Source organism: Callorhinchus milii, unplaced genomic scaffold (genome assembly GCF_018977255.1).
Source record: "Callorhinchus milii isolate IMCB2004 unplaced genomic scaffold, IMCB_Cmil_1.0 Scaffold1, whole genome shotgun sequence".
Lineage (NCBI taxonomy): Eukaryota > Metazoa > Chordata > Chondrichthyes > Chimaeriformes > Callorhinchidae > Callorhinchus > Callorhinchus milii.
The window spans coordinates 2,311,241-2,334,364 of NW_024704742.1; the positions used below are offsets into that span (position 1 = coordinate 2,311,241).

The following is a 23,124-nucleotide window of genomic DNA, read 5'->3' on the forward strand; positions in this document are numbered from 1 at the left end:
CAGTATTAGCCCAGGTTGGCAAGATCCAAGACTTGGGGATCCCAGAGTGTGAGTCTAACCAGCTAAAACCACATAGCTTGCCGTTGAAACTGCTCTCTGGCAAGCTTTCCCTCTCTGTCCAGTTCCGACCTCCCTCCCTGTTAGGACCTTGGCTTGCAGGGATAACAGGAGCTGAGTGGGATGAGTTCCTGCCCCCAGTGACTGGTCTGCCCTTCCAGGTCCTGCCGGTGAGCCAGGCTGGGCTGTGCTGTCATCAGCAGTGCCCTGGAATACTGCAGACCCGCCTGGCCCAGGAACCAGACTACCGAGACCACCACAGAGGGCTGTCTCGATTCCGACATTCTGTTGCCAGGCAAGTCACCTTGAAGTCAGTCCAGCTCCAAGGAGACCCCACTTCTCACTTGAAATATCGTAGCTTTTTCTGAAAGTCACTGCCACAGGATATACTTCTTAGTGCCCTGACGATGTATTTTGTAGGCAAGCATCGGTGCTATGATGTGAAGGGGATTCATTGGAAAGAGTCAGGACTCCACTGTCTCCCAAGGGATTGACCTCATGTTCCTCACTCTCAGCCAACGAATCCGATTTGCAAATATTGCAGTCTAGACTCCATAGTGTACTGAAACGTCACTAAGTTTATTCGCAAGCGACCAAAAAGTTGTAATGCTCTACTCTAAAACTAGGGGTCATAGTCTCAAGATTAAGGGTCAGTCTTTTTGAACTGAGATGAGGAAACATTTCTTCACTCAGAGGGAAGTGAATTTGTGGAATTCTCTACCCCAGAAGGCTGTGGATGCTCAGTCCTTGAACATATTCAAGACTGAGGTTGATAGATTTCTAAAGGATAGAGGGATTAAGGGATATGGGGATAGGGCGGGTAAATGGAATTAGGTTAGAAGATCAACCGTGATCTCATTAAATGGCGGGGCAGGCTCGAGGGGATGAATGGCCTATTTCGGCTCCTACGTCTTATGGTCTTACGGTCTACTCTATTATCTAAAAGAGATCATAATTTCTTTAAGACTTATTAGATGTTGTAATGGTATCAGTTCTGTTTAGTTGCAGAATTAACAAAAGGGAGGTCAGGTAATGACTTTAGGTTTACTCCTATGTCTAAAGGGCGTATATGAAAAGACCAGTCGGATTATTGGTTTACATATGTGGTTAGAAGACCAGTGCAGATCGAACAGCTAGGATTTATTAATAATTGGGATATTTTTATTGGTAGCTAAAGACAACTCGGACATCACTGGAGTAAAAGGTATCCAGTGCTTTTTTATCAATGCACACAGCATAAGGAATAAAACTAGCGAACTAAAGACACCAATTCAGGGAAAGAAGTGTGATACAATAGCAATTACCGAAACCTGGCTACAACCCAAGCAGAATTGGCAGATAAATATACTGGGGTGCAGGAATATTTAGGAAAGATAGGGAATTGAAAAAAAGGGTGGGGGTGTTAATAAGAGATACAATTTGGACAATTGAGAAAAAGGAATAAAGCTAGTAGGGTAGCCAGGAGATGGTCAGGAGATGGACTCAATATGGGTAGAGTTCAGAAATAGGAAAGGTGTGTAGTAGAGGGGGCCATGCGTGAGCGGGGAGGGTGGGGGGGACATGCACGTAGCAGGGAGGGGTGGGGGGCGCGGTTTGCAGCGGAGGGAGGTGTTTGTGGCGGATTCTGCGGAAAAGTAACGGTCAACTGTGCCCAACAGGAATTTTTTTAAAATTTCGGAGCGATTACTATCCAACGCAAGCATTATTTTTGTTATTGTCCCCGGAAAGCGATCCGCCGATCGACTAACAGCCGAGTTCCTACCTACGGCTAAGTAGACAGAGGCGTGTGGAGTAAGGAAACTTACTTAAAGTTTCCCTCTGCCCGGGAATCAAACCCAGGTCTTCTAGCTTGCGAGGCGGGTGACATTATTTAATAATGGCAGCTTCAGTTAACGGATTTTGACGTTGAATAACATGCACTTTCTTTCTCGTTGCTATTTGTATTGCTTTGCTTGTTCAATTTTTAATGATATTCCTGAATAAAATATTCCCGGCAAGCTCAAATTCAAGACAACATGTCTACACATCTTATTTCAGTAACAGCAAACTGCAATGCAAATTATGCAGCTTTGACAAAGGCAATTAATAGTATCAACAGTGTATTAAATAGACCAGGTAAGGTTGTCCTCAATTGTGTTTGGATGGCTTACTTTATGTATTTAGCATTTATACTCGATGTACCAAATTGTCTGGAGTCAGGAGTCCAAGGAGTTTATGACCCACAAACACACAGCTTACCTCTTGTAAGCTTTTTGGTTCTGAAGTGAGTTAGTCTGACCTATATCCAGTTACTTTTCTTGACGGATCATATTTAATTAAAAGTAATTTAGGCACGATAGCAAACGTGGTTTGTCATAGTACGCATAATTTCTTCTCTCCCAGATTTTCTCCATCTTAGTATGATAATACTTGCATTTGGTGAAGATGTCTCAAAGCGCTTCAAGGACTGGGTTGTTCTGCACGTTTAAGCATTGATTCCAAGTTGAATCAGCGCAAAAAGTGCAATGACATTTTCCAATGGTTGTCGATCGGTTTTGCCCCCCAAAACATTTGTAGGTAGTAATTTCAGAACCAAGTTAACAATGCTTGGGTACAATACATCTATCAATGAATTTTTGTACAAAGAAAGCAAATCGTACTCCAACTTAAACCCCTAAACTTATTAAGCCCACGTCTGATTCCATTACAGTTGTGTCAAAATGTTAATACTCGGGTTTCAGGATGCTCAAGAATGGCTTCCACACCGCAAACAGTTAGTGTGGCTCCTGCCTACACACTTGCCTCCCCTTTCATACCAAAAATGACACTGATGTCTTCATCAGTACTGCATAAAAGCTAATTAATTTCCTGCCCTGAACTCAAAAGACGTCTGTTACTAGACCCAGATAACAAACAACTGGGGAGTCAAATGGAACCAGTTTCCTGTCTTTTGGGAACGAAACAGGCTAAAAGTTCGAGCTTTTACTTGGTTTGAAGCAAATGCCTGAAAGGGAAAGGGACTCAATTTTATGTTCATCGAGGAATATTCAGGATGCAGAGTGGAATATTCGCCCCACATTTGATATCTAGTGCCAGCGTATAGCTTCACAGATCAGCTTTCAGCACAGTTAGATGTAATGAGTAACACTGCCATCTTTCAGATGAGATGTTAAACCAAGGCTGTGCTTGTTTCCAGTGGATGTCAAAGCTCCCCTGACACTATTTGAGGTGGAAGTTTCTCTTGTTGTCCTGGCCAACAATCTTCCAGATTAATAGGTTTGCTTATGGCATCTTGCTGTGCACAAATTGGCTGCCGTGCGTATGCCTTTGAAAATGATCGCCGCGTTTGCCAGTAATTATCTGTGAAGCGCTTTGCAATTCTTCAATCTGCTATAATGTGCTGCAAGAATTCAAGTTCACTTTCTCTGCTTCATTCTGTCTCTGTCTCCTCCTGTTTTCTTGATCGCTTCACTTTTGCTGTCGCCCTTTCTCACTGTCTCTTGGCCTCTCTACAATTTTTCATTCTGCGAATACACCTGAACCCCAATTAGAGATGAGACTTACAGCAACAATATGCATGTTTCTATTCCTCCACTACAATCTCTATATCCTCCTTGAGCAAGAGCAACGAATGGTGCTATATTATGGGTATTTGAGGTTATCCTATACCAATCGTTACTGCTTGACAAGAGACATCAATCCCATCAATCTGTGTTGGATTCCTTCAGCGCAGCATACTACCCATTATTCTGCCCTGTCCTTTTTGATTCCCTCACATCTCTGCACAATAGCATACCCTGGAAAAACCTAAATTGGTTGAGCATTAAACTTGCCTCCCAAACGTGCTGTGTTTCTTTCAAGGTGGATGCCCCTTCAGGGAGGCAGAGGGTTGGGGGAAGGCAAGTCTCCCTGGGGCTGAACTGGAGATAGTCCTTGCAAAGCCAGTAAATTCAGTAGTAATTCAAGGCAAGACTGGAAGGGAGTGAAAATGTCAGCATTTAAATTAGCTTTTGCTGTTGCATTTAATGAGTTTTACAGAAGAGTTTGGTCATAAAGTAAGCATTGATGTTTCCTCTTCAGCAGACAGATGTAAGCACTTCTCTGCCTCAGGATCATTGAACTGTGCTACAAAAACTAATTACATGTGTATAGTGTCTTTCATGTCGGGAGGACGTCCCAAGGTGCTTGCACAGTCAAGATTTGGACACGAGCTCCAGGTTGGGATCAGGAGGGAAGCAGGACAGGGAGGGTGGGGCCAGGAGGGCAACAAAAAGTGTAATTGAAGAGCAGAGACTTGAAAGAGGCAAAGGAGGGGATAAAGTGAAGGGACTGTGGGGAGGAATTCCAAAGGGCGAGGGCAGAGAAGCTGAAGGTCCTACCGCTGACGGTGGAGCAGGGCAAGACTGGGGAGATGGAATAGACCGGAGCTCGCTGAGCGGAGGGAACAGACAGGTTGATATGGATTTAGCAGGTCACAGAGGTAGGGAGGAGGTGGAGGGCTTTGAAGGCGAGGACAAGGATTTTGAACTCTATCCTCTGAGGGATGGGGAGCCAAGAGAGCCAGACAAGGATGGGAATGTTGGGCTCATGGAGCCTGTTGCGGGAGAGGGCACGAGCTGCAGAGTTCCGAATAACCTGCAGCTTGTGGAGGGAAGAGTTGCGAAGACTCACAGGGAGTTAAGTGTAATTGAGCCTGGATTTGATGACTGCGTGGAAGAGAGTTTCGGCAACCTGAGGGGTTGAGACAGTGGCGGAGTCGGGCAATGCACTTGCGGAGGTGGGGGAAGGCTGAGCGGGTCACGGCTTGGATGTGGGGCAGAAAGGACAGCTGCGGGTCAAACAAGATGCCATGGTTCATTGTGGTGGAGTGCGCATCCATGATGGTGGTGCTATCAGCACCTGAGATGTGAAGGATCAAACAAGATACTAAGGTCCCATACAGAGTTGATCCCATATTCATATGTGTATACACACTGTAATACATGCGATTTTGGAACAACCTATACCCCAAGCCCTTGATTATCAGTGTCCCTTTTATAATGAAGCTTCTCTTCAGGAGGCTATTGGAAGATGATGCATGATAAAGACTGAAATACAATGACTTCAATGAAAGCTCTCTTGATCTCGGATCAGCAGAACTGAAACCGAAGGAAATCTTTTCTTCGTACATCAAATATCTATATTTTGTTAAATTGAACTTCAGTTTTATTTTTTTAACAGAAACAGAATTCCGTAATCTAGTTAACAAACAAATCCTGTGCTTTGATTAAAATGTCGCGGTTCACGGTCTCTATATTTAATTAGCAGGAAAGACATTCATTACCTTAAACACTCAGGCCTCTATTTTAATGAAGCACTTTGATTTATTATACGAACCTTATTTTTCCAGCAGAAGTGCTCTCTATTTGCAAATCAAATAAATTGCAGGCCTAGTGATAAAAACATGTATTTTTCGACTACCAACTAATTTCTGTGACCGTTAATTGTTTGTTTGTTTTTGTTTAATTTTGCTGTCAATCACAGTCTCCTACCTGATAGCTCACCACATCAGCTGTCACTCTTCAATGAAATTCCTGAAATCAGAATGTTGACTGTGAGATTTTTTTTGGTGCGCTTGTTTACAATAAGCCTTGCGTTTGACGGAACACTTTATTGCCAAAACATCTTCAGGGGATTTACTGTACAGTGACTGAGCACTGCGGTACATGCCACCAGCTGTTCAACAGCAGCCACCCTGACTGCCCAATCCCCCATTTCCACTGAAAGGTCCACTAGCCCCAGTCCCTGGGAGAGAACCTTTCTTCACTCATCCACGTTCCCACCCTTCATGCCAATCTTCCTCCTCCCCCTTGTCCACGATCAACGTCAAGCTAACTGATTTACAGTTGCCAGTCTCATCCTGTTGGAATGATCCATTTTATCTGGCGGACTGCTAGCCAGGACATTGGGAGAAACTTCCTTCAATTTTCGAACAGTGCCATGGGATCTTTAGCAGCCACCTGTATACTGTATAGTGTCCAGATAGACGTTGAAGACACTGCTCCACGACGGTTGCTTTGATCTTTTACCTGTGAAGGTGAATTACTTTTCCAAAACCGCCCCCTGCATCATCTTAGCTTCAGGAATTTTATACGCACAGAAATATAATATATGTAATTGTATAATTACCTTGCTGTTCAAAATCAGAATGAGACTGGCAATTGCAGACTAGTTAGCTTGACAATTGATTGTGGGGGACGTACTTGAGGACAACATACGGGATGTTATCGATGCTCCTGCGAAGAACAGGGAGATTATAGGGAGCAGTCAGCATGGATTTAGGAGCAAGAGATCATCCCTCATAACTCTACTGAAACTAATATGAGACAACAACTAAGCTAGTGAATCAAAGTTATCCTGTGGATTTCAGGAAAGCATTTAATAAAATTCCTTATGTGAGATTGTTTTAAAAAGAAGATATGCCAAATTAACAGAGATAGACTGAAGGGGTGGGGATGGTGGGCCGATTAAGGTCAAGAGAGATGAACATGCCTACGGTTAACTTCCCTTTTTGTCCAACTTGGCCACAAACTGCACCACTCCACGACACTACCCCATGTGAAGGGTATATAAATACAAGTTATTCTGCTGTTGTTATGAGGAACCAACTCACAGCAAAAAGATGAAGTGTTGGGTTTACTCCTTCAAAACAGAATTAAGAATCGGGTTGAAAAAGGGATTGAAGAGAGATTCAGTTCACCAATTGCTGAAAGTGCCACATCATAAGACAATGTAGTGCTTAGTTTATTATGCTGGAAGCAATTTGTTCACTATTGTGGCAATAATGTGAATACTTGAGTGAAGCCTGATTTAAAACAACCTACTACAATAGCAAATTGTCTCGGGGCTGAGCAGAGCTTCGTTCTTGTGCACATTAAAAATCCCCTGACTATGTTCATAAAAGGAAACACATTTGTCCCAATGTCCCGGACAACAAATCTCCAACTAATTGATCATTCGCTGCACAGTTATTTATGAAATGTTCATCTATGCAAATAGCTGGTATGTTTAACTCACCAGTCTTAACAGGGATTATTTATGAAGCACTTTTAGACATTTAGACTGGAAGAAGGCCTATGAAAGGAAAGTTCTTTGTTTCGCATGAAAGCCTCTCCAATCGATTTCCTTGCAAAGGTTTTTGGTTGCCAGCCTCCAGTGTAAATGTCTTCATGATCGCATGTCTCAAATCTGATCCACATTGCATTGTTTGTGGTGATTGTAATATGTAAGAGTGCAGTGGAATCCATTGATGCATTTGCAAAAGGAGATCCTTAAAGTACAAGTCTGATTCAGATCATAAGCCTAACCATAAGCTCACTTGGATCATTCTGTCTAGGCTTATACATTGCATATGTAGAAAGACAGAGGCATTGGAAAGAGCTTGAAGTAGAGAAATGAGGTTGTGGTGAGATCTTAAAACTATGAACAATGAAGAACAGATAAACGCTGCTTCTGATCTTAACAGAATTGAAAATCAGTGGGACGTGCTTGTCTTTTTACAATTATGAGGGAAACTTATTTAATTCTTTCTACTCAAAAGCAGAGACCCAGTGGATTTGATTGCAAACTAATATAAACTAGAATCATTGAGACGTTGTACTGACACAGTGGCTGCCTTGTTGGAGGCTCTATTCTCCGGAGGAGACGTTTAATCGAGGTCCTGTCTGCTTGCTCAAGTGCTTGTCAAAGATCCGATGTCGCTGTACAAAAAGAGAAGGGAGTTTCTCCTGGTGTCCTGGCCAAACAATTCCCCAGATCAAATTAGTCATTCATGTCGTGGCTGTTTTATAGGAAATTGCTGTGCGCGAATTGGCTGCAACATTCATCTACAAGTACACAATCGCTGCACTTCACAGTAAATTCTGTGAAGGGCTTTGAAACGTTTTGACAGCAAGGACGATGATTATTATTTTTGTTATTTTTATTATTACGGCATTATTCTTATCGACCGAAACCCAAGTGTAATTTTCGCATTTCAAGTGCTGCAACAAGTTTACTTTGCCAAGTGTAATTGTTCCTGTATGTGAGGACCATCAGCAAGTTTATTCATTCCTAACCCTTGACGAATGAAATTGCAGAGAGATTCTCCGGTGATGCTGGTCCACTATCTACTAGAAAAATTGACCATTCATCTCATGAATGTTTGTGACACATTACTGGTGCAAAAGGCGGCTGCATTTATCGACTTAAACGATCGGTTGTTAGTAATTACTTGTACAGAGCTTTTAAGATGTTTCCCTGAGATAAGTTGTTATAAAATGCCGGTTCTTTCTTTGCGCTAAAAGGTGTGTTTTAACCTTAGCAACTTTAAATAAATAAAAAAATGACTTGTATTTGGAAATGATGTGTCAGCTCAGTAGCACTCTCACCCCTTGAATTAGAAGGTCGTGCAGTTCAAGCCCCAATCTCGGCTGATAGTCAAGTCCTGTGCTGGCTGAGCACTGCGTTGATGGAGGTGCTATCTGTCAGATGAGACATTATAAACCAAGGGCTTGTCGGCTTTGTTCAGGTGAACGTTAGAAAGACCCCACGGGACTATTCAAAAAGAAAGAGAGAAATGACTTTCTCCACTATCTTAGCCAAGAATCCTCCAGATAAAAATTGGTCATTCACGTCATTCACGACTGTTTGTGGGAAATTACTCTGCGCTTAGTGGCCGCTTCATTCACCTAAAAATACACAGTCGCTCCATTTACAATAAATCCTGTGTAGCCCGTTGAGACATTTTGGTTGCTTGATAAGTCACCATATTAAAAGGCACGCCTGATTATAATATTTTCATTCTTTTAACGATAGCACTGTAGGTGCACATGAACTGAACTTGCAGGTAGTGCATTATTATCTTCCATAATCATCAGTATGAGATGACCTTCCTATTAAAGTTCCTCAGTTGTATCTTCTAGCATTTCTCCTCAAAAGCTTCAACTGCAATCTAACTCTGAAATCAGTTGCTTAGCCCTTTGGCTCGACATAGCCTTTTCCCATTGTGGTTTGATAATAATAATAATAATCCTTGCATTTGATATAGCGCTTTTCACGTCGGAAGGACGTCCCAAAGCGCTTCACAGAACACACTGTAAAGTGAATTGACTGTAAATTTGTGGGCGAAGTTTGATGATTCAGTAATTGATAATTGGTAACGACGAAAGTACCTTTCACAGTTGAAATGCTTCAGATTTGGTTCAAAAATTAAAACCAAAGTACGGCATCATTGCAATGACTTGCTGGAGATATAACAATAATAATAATAATAGTAATCCGTGCATTTGATATAATACCTTTTCACGTTGTTGAAACTTCTCAAAGCGCTTCACAGAATGTATTGTAAAGCAGATTGACTGTGCATTTTGTAAGCGAAACACGGCAGCCAATTGCGCTCAGCAGTGTCCCGCAAACAGTCGTGGATTGAGCGAGCAATTTTTTGGGGGGGATTATTACCCCTGGGAAGCGAACCAACAATTGATTATCAACCGGGGTTCCCGCTTGCTGCTAGGTAAAGGGAGGCGTGTGGATTAAGGAAACCTCCCTACGGTTTTACCCTGCCCGTGAATCACACCCTGCTCCTCTTGCTTTGCGAGGCGAGTGCACCGCCCGCTATGCTACAGATACTCCTTTGCGTCATCAGTCTCCAGGTCATGTAATACCTTTCCATTTGGTTGGTTGCATCATGGTGCCTAATAATAAACAGTGGATGATCATATGTGTCATGCAAACACTTCTTTGCTTCAACAGGTGCGATTTTTGATGAATCTGCCAAGAAGGATGACGAAGTGTTTCGATTGGCTGTATCAGACCTTAACTTGAACGAGGAAATCCTGCAGACGGAGAAAATCACCTTTTCCGTGACATTTGTGGACGGAAACAACCCTTTCCAGGCTGTGCAGGAAGGTAAGATAAATCCCAAACGGACACTTCCACTTACTTCCACTCCAGCTTTTGTCCTGTCATCCCGGGTAACATTTGGATACGAGGAGCAAATGGTCCATTTGAAACTTTCTCCCTTAAGCTATGCCGGATCGTGGGTTTACTGATGGACCAGAAATGGGATGATGTTCCACATTAGTTGAATGGGTGAGAAGGTGCAAAGCTTCGCTCAGGTATTGAAATGGTTTGGAAAAAAAAACACAATAGTCCACGTGTTCTTTTTTAAAAAGGTTTTTTTTGTGCTGGAAGTTAGAGTTGAAAATATGTAGGATTTAAAGCTAGGATGTACTGGATGACATGATGCTTCAGAATTCACGGAGGAATCTTTAGCCCACGGTTCTTGGGATTCACTTGCCCTTAAACTGTGCGCGATAGGGGCTACGCGTTTTATTGTACTATTTGTGGTCTGTAATTAATTGTTAATTAATAACAATTAATTCATTGTGTGGTTTAACTGGAATACAGTGAGAAATCTACTCAACATCTCGTGTAAGTCTCATTCGTGGAGTTAAGTTAGCGACTCCTAAAGCTACCCATGATGGAGTTGCCTCTGGTAAGGTAAGAGTGAAATGAATACGAATGGCAATACAGACATATATAAATTGTACAGCAGTGACACTTGCCTTTGAAGGCGTTCATCCTGTATGCCTGCTATGTGCGATGGCGGCTCAGGTTTTGCAGGTGTTGAGGGGGATGATAGGCCATTAGTGGCCCCACCTATCCCCCTGTTGTGCTCTGCTCTGCTTTCTCTTCTCATAGAACACTTGAAACGGGAGCCGTACGTACACCTAAAGGATCCCGGTAGGGGCTGGCGGTGGTGGGGGGAGCAGTGGGTGGGTGGAAGATTTCCTTCCCTCCACCCCCTGCCTATTAACTCCGCCACTGATTATGTTTCGGACGTGAAGAATATCGGAAAATTAGCCCGTGTTTCCATTGTGTAATAAAAATCCAAATCCTCGGTGCTTTACACAGTCAAAATAAAAAAGAAAGCAAGGCTTTGTCCCAGCTTCCACCTGACTGAAGTGTTTCACCGTGGGTGGCAGAGCTGCTGTTTGCAATTCTGCAACCAGTGATCATCAGTCCACAATCCTGTAATTCAATCTGAAGGTCATCTTTTCCAGCGCACAACTGCTGCATTGTTTGTTAGCAATTAACTTCTGCACTAACTGGTCAGACTTCTTAGATGCCCACCTTGCACGCCTTTTGTTAAACATTCACCTGTTTTGGGGCACGTTCTGTTTTGGGGGGAAGGGGTTAAGGGGTGAGAGTGTGCGTATGCGTGTGCGCGTGTCCCAAGATTTCACACGCAGCGTAGGTTTTTTTGACTCGAGATGGGTATTCTACGCAACCTGGAGCCCCAGCTACAAGATTGGGTGTTTGATGCAACGCCGTTACGTTTTGTTGCGCATTTCAGAGTCGCAAACGTATTTAACACAGGTGCCGTTATGGGTGAAAACAGCACACCCTTTCTTTCAGCTGTGACCCAACTCCTACAGTGGCGGCCTAGGATTCAGAAAAGCATGTTTTGAGATTGCTTTTGTACGCACAGTATTTATAACTCCTCCTCAGAATGAAGCTAGATGTTTTGGGTACCCATAGATATTTTGTGTTTTTTTTAAAAAAAAGACTAATCACTGATCAAGATGAAAACAAGCAGAGTTGAATCTGCTTATCACCAGCGTTTCCGAATTGGGATTGGGGAGAGCACTGCCCCTTTGAACTTTTGTGCGTGCATCACATTAGCTGTGAAGGTTGACTGATAGCGCGCAAACACTGTGGTATTAGGGATACTATCCTTGGGACTTTTTCGTTCAGAAATGCGTCTCGAACGATGCAGTGCTCCATTGGAGATGTTACAGCGGTTACCGTTGTTCTTAATGTTTCATTTTATGAAGTAGAGTATAACGACAGCTTCTTATTGAATACTGTGGAAATTAACCCAGCGTGTGCCCTGAGATTTTTACGTTAGAGTCCTATTGCCGTGAATGCCTTGGGACATATCTGCAGTGACCCAATGATCCCAACGCACCCGCCACTAGCCCACTGCACTTCCTAGTTCCCAGAAATAACCAAGAGTAAATAGTATTTTAAATATTAGGCATTGACTGCTTCCAATTCACTTTTTCTTGGAAGGGGGTGAGTTTTGCTGATACGGTGCTTTAATATAGAAAGAAAATTGCTTCGAGAAGCAGCAACATTCCTTGTTTCTGTCATATTTTGTTGGCGTTTTCTATTTTCTATTAGGCCAATTGGTTCTGTGTCATGTTGATGTGATACTTCACTTGGGATAAGCACAAACTCTGCAGTATTACTGCAGTTAAAGGAACACGATCTGAATTAACAGAAGTAATTCCTCAGAGGATAGAGTTCAAAATCCTTGCCTTCGCCTTCAAGGCCCTCCACGGCGTTGCCCCTTCCTACCTCAGTGACCTGCTAACCCCTTATCAACCTGTCCACTCTCTACGCTCAGCCGGCTCGGGCTTGCTCCACGTCCCCAGCCCGCCTCCCCATCATCGGTGGTCAGGCATTCAGCCTCTCTGACCCTCCCCCACCCTTTGGAACTCCATCGCACATTCCCTTCGCCTCGCTCACTCCCTCCCTCGCCTCCTTCAGACTCATCTCAAGACCCTCCTCTTTGACCACGCCTTTGGCCATCCTCTTTCCCTCCCTGTCCTCCACGAACCCTTACCCCAATCCCACCCCCCCCCCACCCCAGTTCGGGTCCAAATCCCTGACTGTCTTGCGTCTTGGGACATGGTCCTGACATGAAAGACGCTATACAGATGTAATTTTGTATTGTATTTGTATTGTAAGTATTAAGGGACCACCGTGAGGAGGAAATCTTGGACTGCAGCAGCTTTTCACCAGATGGAAAATGCAGCTGAAGTTTAATACATACAGAAGTGGTTCACTGGCGAGCAATGATCATGACCAGATGGCCTAGTTCATAGTATTTCTCATAAGGAAACGTGTGATTCTCACGTTTCTTAAAAAAAAATAACATGCCGAAGGATTTACGTTTCAGAAATTTAATACAGTAATTACACTTTCCTTAGTAAAAAAAATTGGTTAAGAAATGCTGCAAATTAAGACCTGACTCACACTGACACTTCACCAATATTTTTGTTGAAAAGTACCTATTTAGTGGAGTATTGCACGTGCGCTTAATTCCACGTACGTAGGCAAGTAGGCATCCACAGTGCGTAAGCAGCGATTGATATGAAACTCTGCAAATAACTATTGCGCTCTGTTGTTGACACAATACAAAGCTGCCTTCAGCTTAACACAACAGGTAGTATCTGTGAAAGAGCTCTATTTGTACCAGCAAAGCGCTGCTCAGTGGCTTATCAGCACAACAGAGATATTAGGAGCGCAATTGATTAGAGAAAAGAGCAAGACCGATTGCAAGCCCACGTCAGTGGATTCAGTTTATTTTTTGGAGTCATCAAAGCTGATCTGTCAAAGAGATATGAATGATCTGTCTGTGCTTACTGATCACACTAAGAATTTGAATGTGTTGCAAATTTCAGTGGAACACTTGGAAAGCAATGCAATTTATCTCAGCTGTTACAGGTTCTGCTGTTTTCCCAAGAGATGAGAAAGAAAGTCAATTTATTATCATACTTATTAATTGAAAAGGATACCCCAAAATAGGGGAGGGTGGGGTGGAGGTGAGGGAGGGGGGACTAAACTAGACATTTGTGAACAGCAGCATCCCACAAAGAGTCATGGTGCGCGTGACCAATTTTATTTGGGGTATTCTTGGCTCGGGTACTGGGGGGAAACTCCTTCCTCTTCGAATTGTGCCATGGGATCTTTACTGTCCACCTGAACAAGCAAGACAGGACCTTAGTTTAATGTCTCATTCAAAGGACAAGAAATCCATGAAGATGCCTGAATAATAGTTGACTACTTCATCTGAGGAGAAACGCTAAGTGAGTGATTCCGGACTGAACAGGATTTTAACAGGAGAATTTCTCTTCTCTTTGGGGGTGGGTGTGGGGGGGGTGGGGGGGGGGAGAAAGCATAGCTAATCTGAGCTGAAGTTTAGTACAATTAGGTGGGGGTTCCTGTGGGTCAGTCGGTGCCCCTGTAAGAATTCTGCATTGCCTTTTAATTTCTGAGGGGAAAGAAACTCTTGTTTGATTTTTGCCCAACATAGTGGATTCATCAATGTGAGCTCTCTTCTGCTCTGCGCCGCTCTAACTTTGGAAACTCTTTTGCCGTGCATCGTAAATAACTAATGCTCCGTTAAATGATAAATAATATTACATTATTAATATTAAATTGTATGTCTAAAATTACATTATAAGTGCAGAGCGATAAATTCGCTAAACGCGGTGAATGCAACAAATAGCCTTGGGCCCACGTCAATAAATTCACTTGATCGAGCAGCGGTGCTTTGTTTGCCTGTGGTATTTTAAAATGAATTTGACGTGGAATGAGCGATGGTGCCTTTGCACTCTCTGGAGCAATGCTGTTCAGGCACAGAAAGCTGCAAAGCATCCTTGCTCTCAGAGTGCAATTCCGACTGTATTTTGACGTAGTCTACAATCGTTCCCAACACGCTGTCAAAGCGAACTTGACTTTGATTCCAAAATCTTAGTGCGGGCCCCAGCGAAAAAACTAAATGGAAACAAAAAATACCTCTTCGCACTGGACTGCCAACTACAATCACACGTTGTATGTCCGAATTCAATTTTACTCTACCTTTAGAGATTGGAGCTTTGAAATAGAAAGCCTATTATTTTCGGGAAGCATTTCATCTCCAGTGTTTTTGTCAGAAAACAAATTAGCCGATCTTTGATAATGGTATTAACATCCTCAAGTTTCAGCTGCATCAGTCAGTTTCAATTGGCCTCTTGTGTGAGAGAAAGAGAGGCAGACGGACGAGAGAATGGCTTGCCTTATTTAACGGGAAACTTACTGTTGGAGCCGCATTTTGAAAATGGGGAATTTTTATATTTAGTTTTCCCCTTTTCTCTTTGCTGATTTCTTTCAAACAATAATTTCTATTTCCATCCCGTAATCCCTCCAACTCCCTCCCTCCCTCATCTCATTCAAAGCAGGCCTCGACTTGCCTCTTTGACCATGCTTCAGGTCATCTTTGACTCTTACGTAATCAATTACATTATCAATATTAGATTCTACATCTGGAATTACATTAACCATTTTACGTACAGAGCAACAAACTTGCTAAGCCGAGCGAATGCAATAAATAGCCTTGAGCCCACATCAATAAATTCACTACATTACGTGAAGGTAATAAGCCTCGGTGCGTTGTTTGCCTATGGTTTTTAAAACTAATTTCATGTGGAGCGAGTAAAATGCTCCTGTGCTTTCCAGAACTTCCAAACCCCCAGCTCGTTTGAGCCGCCCTCCTGACGCGAAAGGCGCTGTAAAAATATATATTGTGTCGTTTTTCTATATATTACTTTTTATAGTTTTTTAATTCGACTATCACGATCGGAAAACAAAACTGCTGAGATTGTTGATGTGAGTGAGCCTCCCGTGTACCGGACCGAGCAACAAAATTCCGGTTTGTGTCCGGAGGAAAGCAACACACGCCACCGCAGGCTCAGGAGGTGGGATAAAAGGTGGCAGTTAGAATTGGTAACTCTCAAACAGCAACGAATTACATTTGTATAGTGCCTTTCATGTCCAAAGGACGTCCCAAGGCGCCTGAAGTAAGCAGGTTTCAGAAGGCAGTCGATAAAGCTGATACTTGCCAGGTATAATACAATTGGGACACTAACCCTTTGATCACACACTTCATTGCAACTAATTTTGCTCAAGGTCTCAAAGAGCTCGGACAGTGTATAATAAAGTCACTGTCTCATTGACTTTCTTGCTTAAGCGTAAAGCACACGTGGACCAGGCAGTCCAGAGGAGTTGTGCCATCACATCAGCTCCCAAATATGGTTGATCGTACGGTTGTGCTGTGGGATTGCAGCCAATGACACTCAGATGCTGTCGATACTGTGAACAGCTTGGCCTCTTCTGGGGATGACACATCTGCCCAATACTGTAATGTATAATAAGCAGGAGAGCAACGAGGGCACCTTGGATGAGAGTTTGTTTTTAGCACGCAAAGGTCTTTTTCAAAGTTGACCGTGGCAGTGAGAGAATACGTTTGCCCAGTCTGTCTTGACGTCGCTTATATTCAGAACAGAATCTCTGAAAGCCTAACCCTAACCCTAAGCAGAACAAATCCCTGAAATACATTTCCATTATATTTACACATTGATCGCAGAGCCTAGCGATGTACAGCGCCCATCTTGCTGTGCAACGCCTTTGTGCGTTTGAGTTATGATATTAGCAGCGCTGTGAGCCGAGGGCAGTGAGTTAGACTGGCCGTTCAGTCTGTTATGGGGAGAGAGATAATGGAGTATGTGCATTCACTCCGCAAAGTGCAATGTCCTAGAACTGCTGCTTCACTGCTGTTTTCTGATGAGACATCCCATTGCTTTTCAAGACCTAGAATGGCCACATAGTGCTGATGTTTGAGCAGCAGGCAAACCGATGCTGGCTGATCTTTTGCCGTCTGATTAGAGAAATACTGCAGCTAGAACAACAACAAGGCAAACAGTATACTGGCTGTGGCTAAATCAGTTGAATTCGGAGGAATGAGCTATGAGCAATGATTAGACAAGCTCGGGCTCTTCAGTCTTAAGAGAGAACGAATCAGAGGGGACCTCAGAGAGATGTACAACATCTAAATGAGATCGAAAAGGTAAACCAGATCAATACTGCATCAAGACAGTAGAACAAGAGGATATTGGTTTAGAATTGTAAAGTACAATTTCAGGACAGGCACCAGGAAGTTTTTGGGTTACGCAGAGGTTTAATCACCGCTTGGCAGGTTGGAACTTGTTGTCAGGAAGGATGGTAGAGGCCAGGACACTGGACTCATTTAAAAAGCAGCTTGACGCAATGATGGGCAAACGGTAGAGTAGGTGTCTGGAGGGATGAAATGAGATGGATCGAAGGGTCTTCTTCATCCAGACTGATCTTGTGAAGATATTCTGAGGTTGAAATGTAGCTCTGGTTTTCACTGACAGATGCAACCATTAATTCTGTGTGAGACTGAGTGCACACAAATATCTCGGTTCTGACACTTTAAGACTGCAACGTGAACATCTCCATAGTTCACTAGCTCTCAGTATAAGTGAGATTGTTAGTTAAGTCATATGTATGCTAATCCGTACCCTTCAAGTTTGTATTCCTGTGGGTTTAGTTAGGGGAATGTACTGTCTGCATCATTGCCAACATTAAACATTTGGTTTCAATGATAGAACAGTGATAGAAACGCTCAGGAAATGCATATTTATTTTTGAAAATAATAATTACGCTCATATGTAAAAAAAAAACTTCTATTTTCAGTCCTGAGGAGCGAATACCATTCCTTGGCTTAGACAGCAGAAATATGCAATCTTCTCCTGGGCTTCTCGGGTTGGTGTGTGATTAATGCCGCATTTTTTACACCAAGGGGAAGCAATTAACTCACACGGTGTTTCCTTCCCCCTCACAACACAGTCAAAGAAAATAACCCTTTCAATGTGGGAAGCCATGAACAACAACCCCTTTTCCACATAACCGATCAGAATGCAGCTTCCTTCCTGTTAACACTTAGCACATCTTTCTCCAATTGTGCTTGAATCATGCAGCCGCAAAGAAATGTCAAGAGTATGTATCGGTCGAGATAAATTATAAACCACTGCAGAGAAAGACATGGCCTTGAATATCACGGTATTAGCTATAAATCGTTTGCTTGTCAGACATTATTGTGCCCTAAGAAAATATTTCTCGGGATGTTAGGAAATTCGGTCCTGATGTGACCTATAATATATAGTATGATAAATCACCATCTATGGTGATGTTCTCTTTAGCTTTAAAGGACCTTTTCCCTAAAATTATATATATATATACATCACTACAATATCTTTAACGTGAATATAGTATGCATTTTATTTCACAATGATCTTTCTTCTGATGGAATGATGTAAAAATAACATCCTCTTGAATCACTTGTTGATCTCCGTGTAAGTTCAACGAGTTCGAGCTCATGCAAAATTCTGTAACTCGAATCCTTGCCCAAATAAAACTTGGCATGCCCATGTCAGTGATCATCCTTGTGTTTGATATTACAATTATGTCACTGAAATATCTCGAGGAGCTTCACATATCCTGTGAAGTACTGTGACGGTGTATTTTGTGGGCGGACAATGTGTTTTTTTGGGGGGGTATCTTCCAAATAGTTTCCCTTTGCAAAACAAAGCTCCAATAAGTCTTGTAACCTATGTGGAGTTACTGGAAGGAATTCCCATTTGCAAGTTGGAGCACTTAGTAATAAATCCCTTTGGAAATTCCTTTGGCATCAACAATAACCTGCAATGATATAGCACCCTTCATGTGGGATAGCGTCTTGGAGGGCTTAGCAATGGCGGAGTTTGATACCGAGCCAGCAGAGGGAGAAGGTGACTGTATCCTTACATGATTTAAGAGGTTTCACATGAAAAATGGCCAAATGGCTAAAGTATAGATTGATGGGTGCACAGTCCATGCCCATGTTGTTGCTGTCTTGGCAAAGGACAAGTCAATAGCACTTGGAGGAATAATGCAGCACTTATAATGTCTTCCAAATCCTAATGATTCCTCAGGTCCAAAGCTCTATATTGTCATTGATGGTAATGCACACCATGAAAGTTTAGTTTTTTCTCTGCTGATTATGTGCACAGTATAGAATTCATTTTTTAGGTCAACGATGAGTAGAATTAATATATTTGTAAATGCAACCGGTTTTCTGCAAAACCAAATCCTATTAGTCCGCTTACATTCCAATTCTCCAGTCTCTGTAATTATGGAGGACCATCAATGACAGTTAAGAGGATTAAATATTTTAAAATATCTGCTTGTGACTCACAAGGACATGGGGAAATTTCTTACAGATTTCCATGATGGTACTTTGTTAATGTGAATAAAGAGACGTATGAACTATATTTTTCATCTAAACATTTGGCTAAGTATTTGGCTCTCAGCTGTTTGCCTCTCCTGAAGGGTCATGACCAGGGTGTCAGTGAGGTATACAGGAGGAACCCACTGTCTGAGGCTCACTGAAATGGTAAGTACGTATTGAGCAGTAGCTAACCATATTGCCGCGTGTGGTGGAGAAGCACAGCTTTTGTGCACTTCAGGGTTCCTCGTTCTACTTTGCTAAGGTTTGCTCCTACACTGATGTACTGGAGCAGACTCAGTTGGGATAAAATGGGGTTGCAGATAGCTGCTCGACATTTTGTCCATCAATTATTCAGCTCAACCGTGTGATTCACGTTCCTCTTGTCCAATTGTTTTAGTCATTAGTTTCCCAGTATTATTGGTTGACTGGATTGACAGTTGACCTGTGGCTTTCTTTACTGTCATCTGCTTCTATTCACAATCCCAAACCTCTTTTCCCTTTGGTCACTGTTGCTCTCCTCTTGTCTGCTCCCTCACTTCTGATGAACTTCCATTTTCCTCCTTATGTATACTCCATACTCTTATTCTCTCTGCCATTTTGCCTCCCATTCACTCTTGATCTTAATACTCTAATCTGGTGCCCCCCCAGTTGTTATCTTCAGCTGCTTTTTGCCCTCAGCACCTCTTTATTCCCACCTTCTCCCAGGTCTCATTTACACATTTACGCTTGTTTTAGGTTGTATCACTTAATTTCATAAAACCTGAAAAGGAAACCTGTGGAATATATAATTTTTACTGGGCACGACTTACCGTAGGTACATGAAGTATCAGTTAAATCTGAATCTGATGTCTGAGATTCCTTCTTATCTCATTTTCTTGTCTGTTTTCTTGTCTGCCCAATCTTCTTTCTCGGCTCTTGTACTGCAATTTAGCTCCACACTCAACCTCCATGTGTGAGACTTCACCCAGCGCAGTCAGTCTTGTGAGGCCATCGTGGGCCGAATTCAAACCTATCCTCGGGCGTGTACACAGATTAGCACCTTCAGCAGGGAGAGCGATCAGAAATGTACATCCTAATTGATTTGTCCCTTCACTAAGTTAAGGGAATTGAGCTCCATCTAACAACTACAAGTTGTATTTATATCGATCTCTTCACAGAGGGTAGCATATCAGAGTGCTTTGATTACAAGAGCTTGATATCAATTAATTGAGTCTATACTGATGGTTGAAACTGGGACTGAATTAACTTACTCAGGCATCGGGGTCCTGTCCTTCCTGTTTCCTACGTGTTGTTTTACTTAAATTTGGGGTTTATTGTCTATGTCAGTTGTTTTTTTTTTGTTTCACAGATTAGCTTTACGCAACTGGTTTGGTCTTTTGTAACAGAGCTGTTCTACAAAAGTAACTAGACTGCCAGAAAATCTCAACCCGCCTCAAGCGGAGCCTAATCTTACAGAGAACGTTTCCATTTTAAGAACACCGTTCCAACGCTGGAGTATGTACTGCTCATTTGCTGTGGACATTGGGACCATCTGGGATGCACTCAAAAATATCTAACTATAACAGCAGTGGGGATTCACAGCTGAGCAGCAGCGTGATTGTGATGTGTACACATCGACAACAGAAAGGCTGTGAACAGTGTAACTGGAATAACCCCATTTTTTTTTTCTTTATTTTTTTTTTACAAAAGCTTTGGGGTTCCCTCACCCACGAGCCCTATTCCGCAATGAAGAACGTAAACCAAATTAGAGGACCAAATTCCCTAACTGATATATCGATGCAAAAGCGACTCCTTTGCGTGGCAGTCATGAGTCCTGTTGTGAAAGCTTCTCGTCGTTTCAAGTTGTTTTGCCAAATTCAAAATGTGATTTTATTGGCACAGTGTGTGTAATGAAATACTGCAGGGCATCACGCCAGATTATAATGGGTGAAACTCCGCTAAAAAGGCTGCAAATCACTATGATGGAACTAAACATAGTGACACCTTCATGGCATCAGATGCGGAGCCTTTCTCCTGGTTATCCTTCTTTATATTCAACTCCCCGATCCAAATTCAAATAAATTGGCTCCTAATTCCACTGTCCTTTGAGGTAAATTGCTGGCACAGATTGCCTGCCACGTTTCCCTAATAACAACATTCATTTTCAATCAATTATCTTATGTAAAGCACTTTGAGGTCCTTATTTTACGTGAAGCGCATTGTTTAAATTATTATCATCATCGAAACTGCCTGCCACATCATTTTAATGCAGATCTGAACACTAATCTTGAATTCCCTGATGTATGGAGAGCGGTGAATACTGTGTCTCCCAAAACAAGATGAGACCAACGGTTCCAGTCACAACAAATTAATCTATAGGCTTTTCGGGGATTGTAAAATATCCTCTTAGAGTGGAGGTATGAAAATGTCAGAATCCAAGCTTGCTATCTCCACCTTGGTATGAAAGTTGGTAGTCGTGGTAATCTGTCTCCTCAGCCAGTCAGGTCTGTAGCACTCCAGGTTGTTGGAGGGGCAGGAGACGCCCTCTTACCGTTGCGGACAGGGATTCTTCCCACTCAGCTCCTGTAACCCCGCAAGCCAAGCCCTAACAGGGTAGGGTGTCCCGAGCTGGACAGTCAGTGAGAAAGCTGGATAGACAGCCTCTTGATGGCAAGCTGTGCAGTTATAGTTGGGTAATTCCAGCCATGCCTCAACGCACACTGGAGGCTCCAAGTCGTGGCTCTCGCCAACCGGTGCCTAATGCTCTCCAGAATTAGGCAAACCCGATGTTTCCCTCCAGGGAGAGAGTGGGCGTTCCATTGCAATACATGGGAATTTCCATGTGTAGGTGGGTTGCATGGAGCACTCTGTTTGGTCTGGATACTCTTAAGCATGGTGATGGGTTTCCACACGTGTCAGACATTCGGCCGACCAAACAAAGTTTGGAAAATATAATCTCTTAGAGACCTTTTTGGTCTTATTTGAAGAATACGTTCCAAATTCAGATTGATTTAAAGCAGTATTTTCAGAACTACTCACAGGCCATTTTCAGGATCAATACTGATGCTCATCAAGTAGGAATCCAGCCGACGGGAATTTTCTGAGCTCTGCTATTAATTGGAAGTCTGGAGATTGTTTCACAATGCTTTATTAATAGGTACCTTAAAGAAGGAAAGCAATGGGGTCTTGGAGTTCGATCCCGAAATCTTTAATCATGTTTTATTAAACTTCAGGATAGTTTGGATGCTTTTCATAACTAGTGCCAATGACTGACAGATTATAAAATAAATGTTATCCCGGTATTTCAGACTGAATGGAACAACCCAGCAAGGTCATATCACGCTTTTTGTTAACAACATAAATTGATTTACAACACAGTTTATCATCTATGTGTGTAGTCACCCCAACCTCTTCCTGGTTCACTGGTCAGCTTTCGCGTTACAATGGCTGACTACTGGGTCATTCGATCGCAACTGATGTCACTTCCCATTTACTGTGCCCTGGTGCGACGTAGGACGTGATATCAGCGGTGACCTGGAAGTCGTTTTTTTCTTGACGTGTAAGAACAAACACGTCAGCTGTGCGCCCGTGAGGTGAAAGCGACTCTCGTGCCTCATGATAGGATTTGGTCCCATCGACAACTTGCACTTATGTAGCGCTCTCCAAACAGCGTAACGTTTCAGAGTGCTTAACAGTGGCGGAGCCTGAATCTGAGCGATAACAATGTTATAGCAGTCGAGTTATAACAAGACTCCACTGCAATCGAGTGTTATCTCTGGGCTCTGCTGGTGGAAGTAACATGTCCATCAGACCTATCCACTTGAGCGCCGCAGTTAGACTGGTGCATCAGAATTCAGGACGCGTAGAATTTAATTGAAGACTCAATACATCCCAATTGTCTAAGAGATTTTGATGGTAAATGTGGTTGCATTGGTTTTGAATGATAATAATATGAGTGGTACATTTTATCCCAATTGCAATTTAAGTTGCTCCGCTATATATTTACAGTGCTGCACCAAGCTTCGCCTTTGTCATAATGTTTTCAGCAGCCGGAATAATTGCAGTCAAAGATGACAGCAGTGTGCAAGAGAAAACCATCATCTTTATTTGGGAGGCCATAAAAATAACTCCGAAGTGTTCGCGCTGAAATGTTTTTAAAGAAAACGCGTTAAAATTTTACAGCAGGTTTG

At 42.7% G+C, this 23,124-nt stretch overlaps 1 protein-coding gene across 2 annotated transcripts in view; it reads left to right on the forward strand.

Annotated features, from left to right (window-relative positions):
- Positions 1–23,124, forward strand: part of grid2 (glutamate receptor, ionotropic, delta 2) — a 393,159-nt gene that overhangs the window by 54,499 nt on the left and 315,536 nt on the right. For both annotated transcript variants that reach the window (XM_042336695.1, XM_042336705.1), the window contains exon 2: positions 9,808–9,963. In XM_042336695.1, the coding sequence (XP_042192629.1) occupies positions 9,808–9,963 (156 nt within the window). The remainder of the gene's footprint in view (positions 1–9,807; positions 9,964–23,124) is intronic.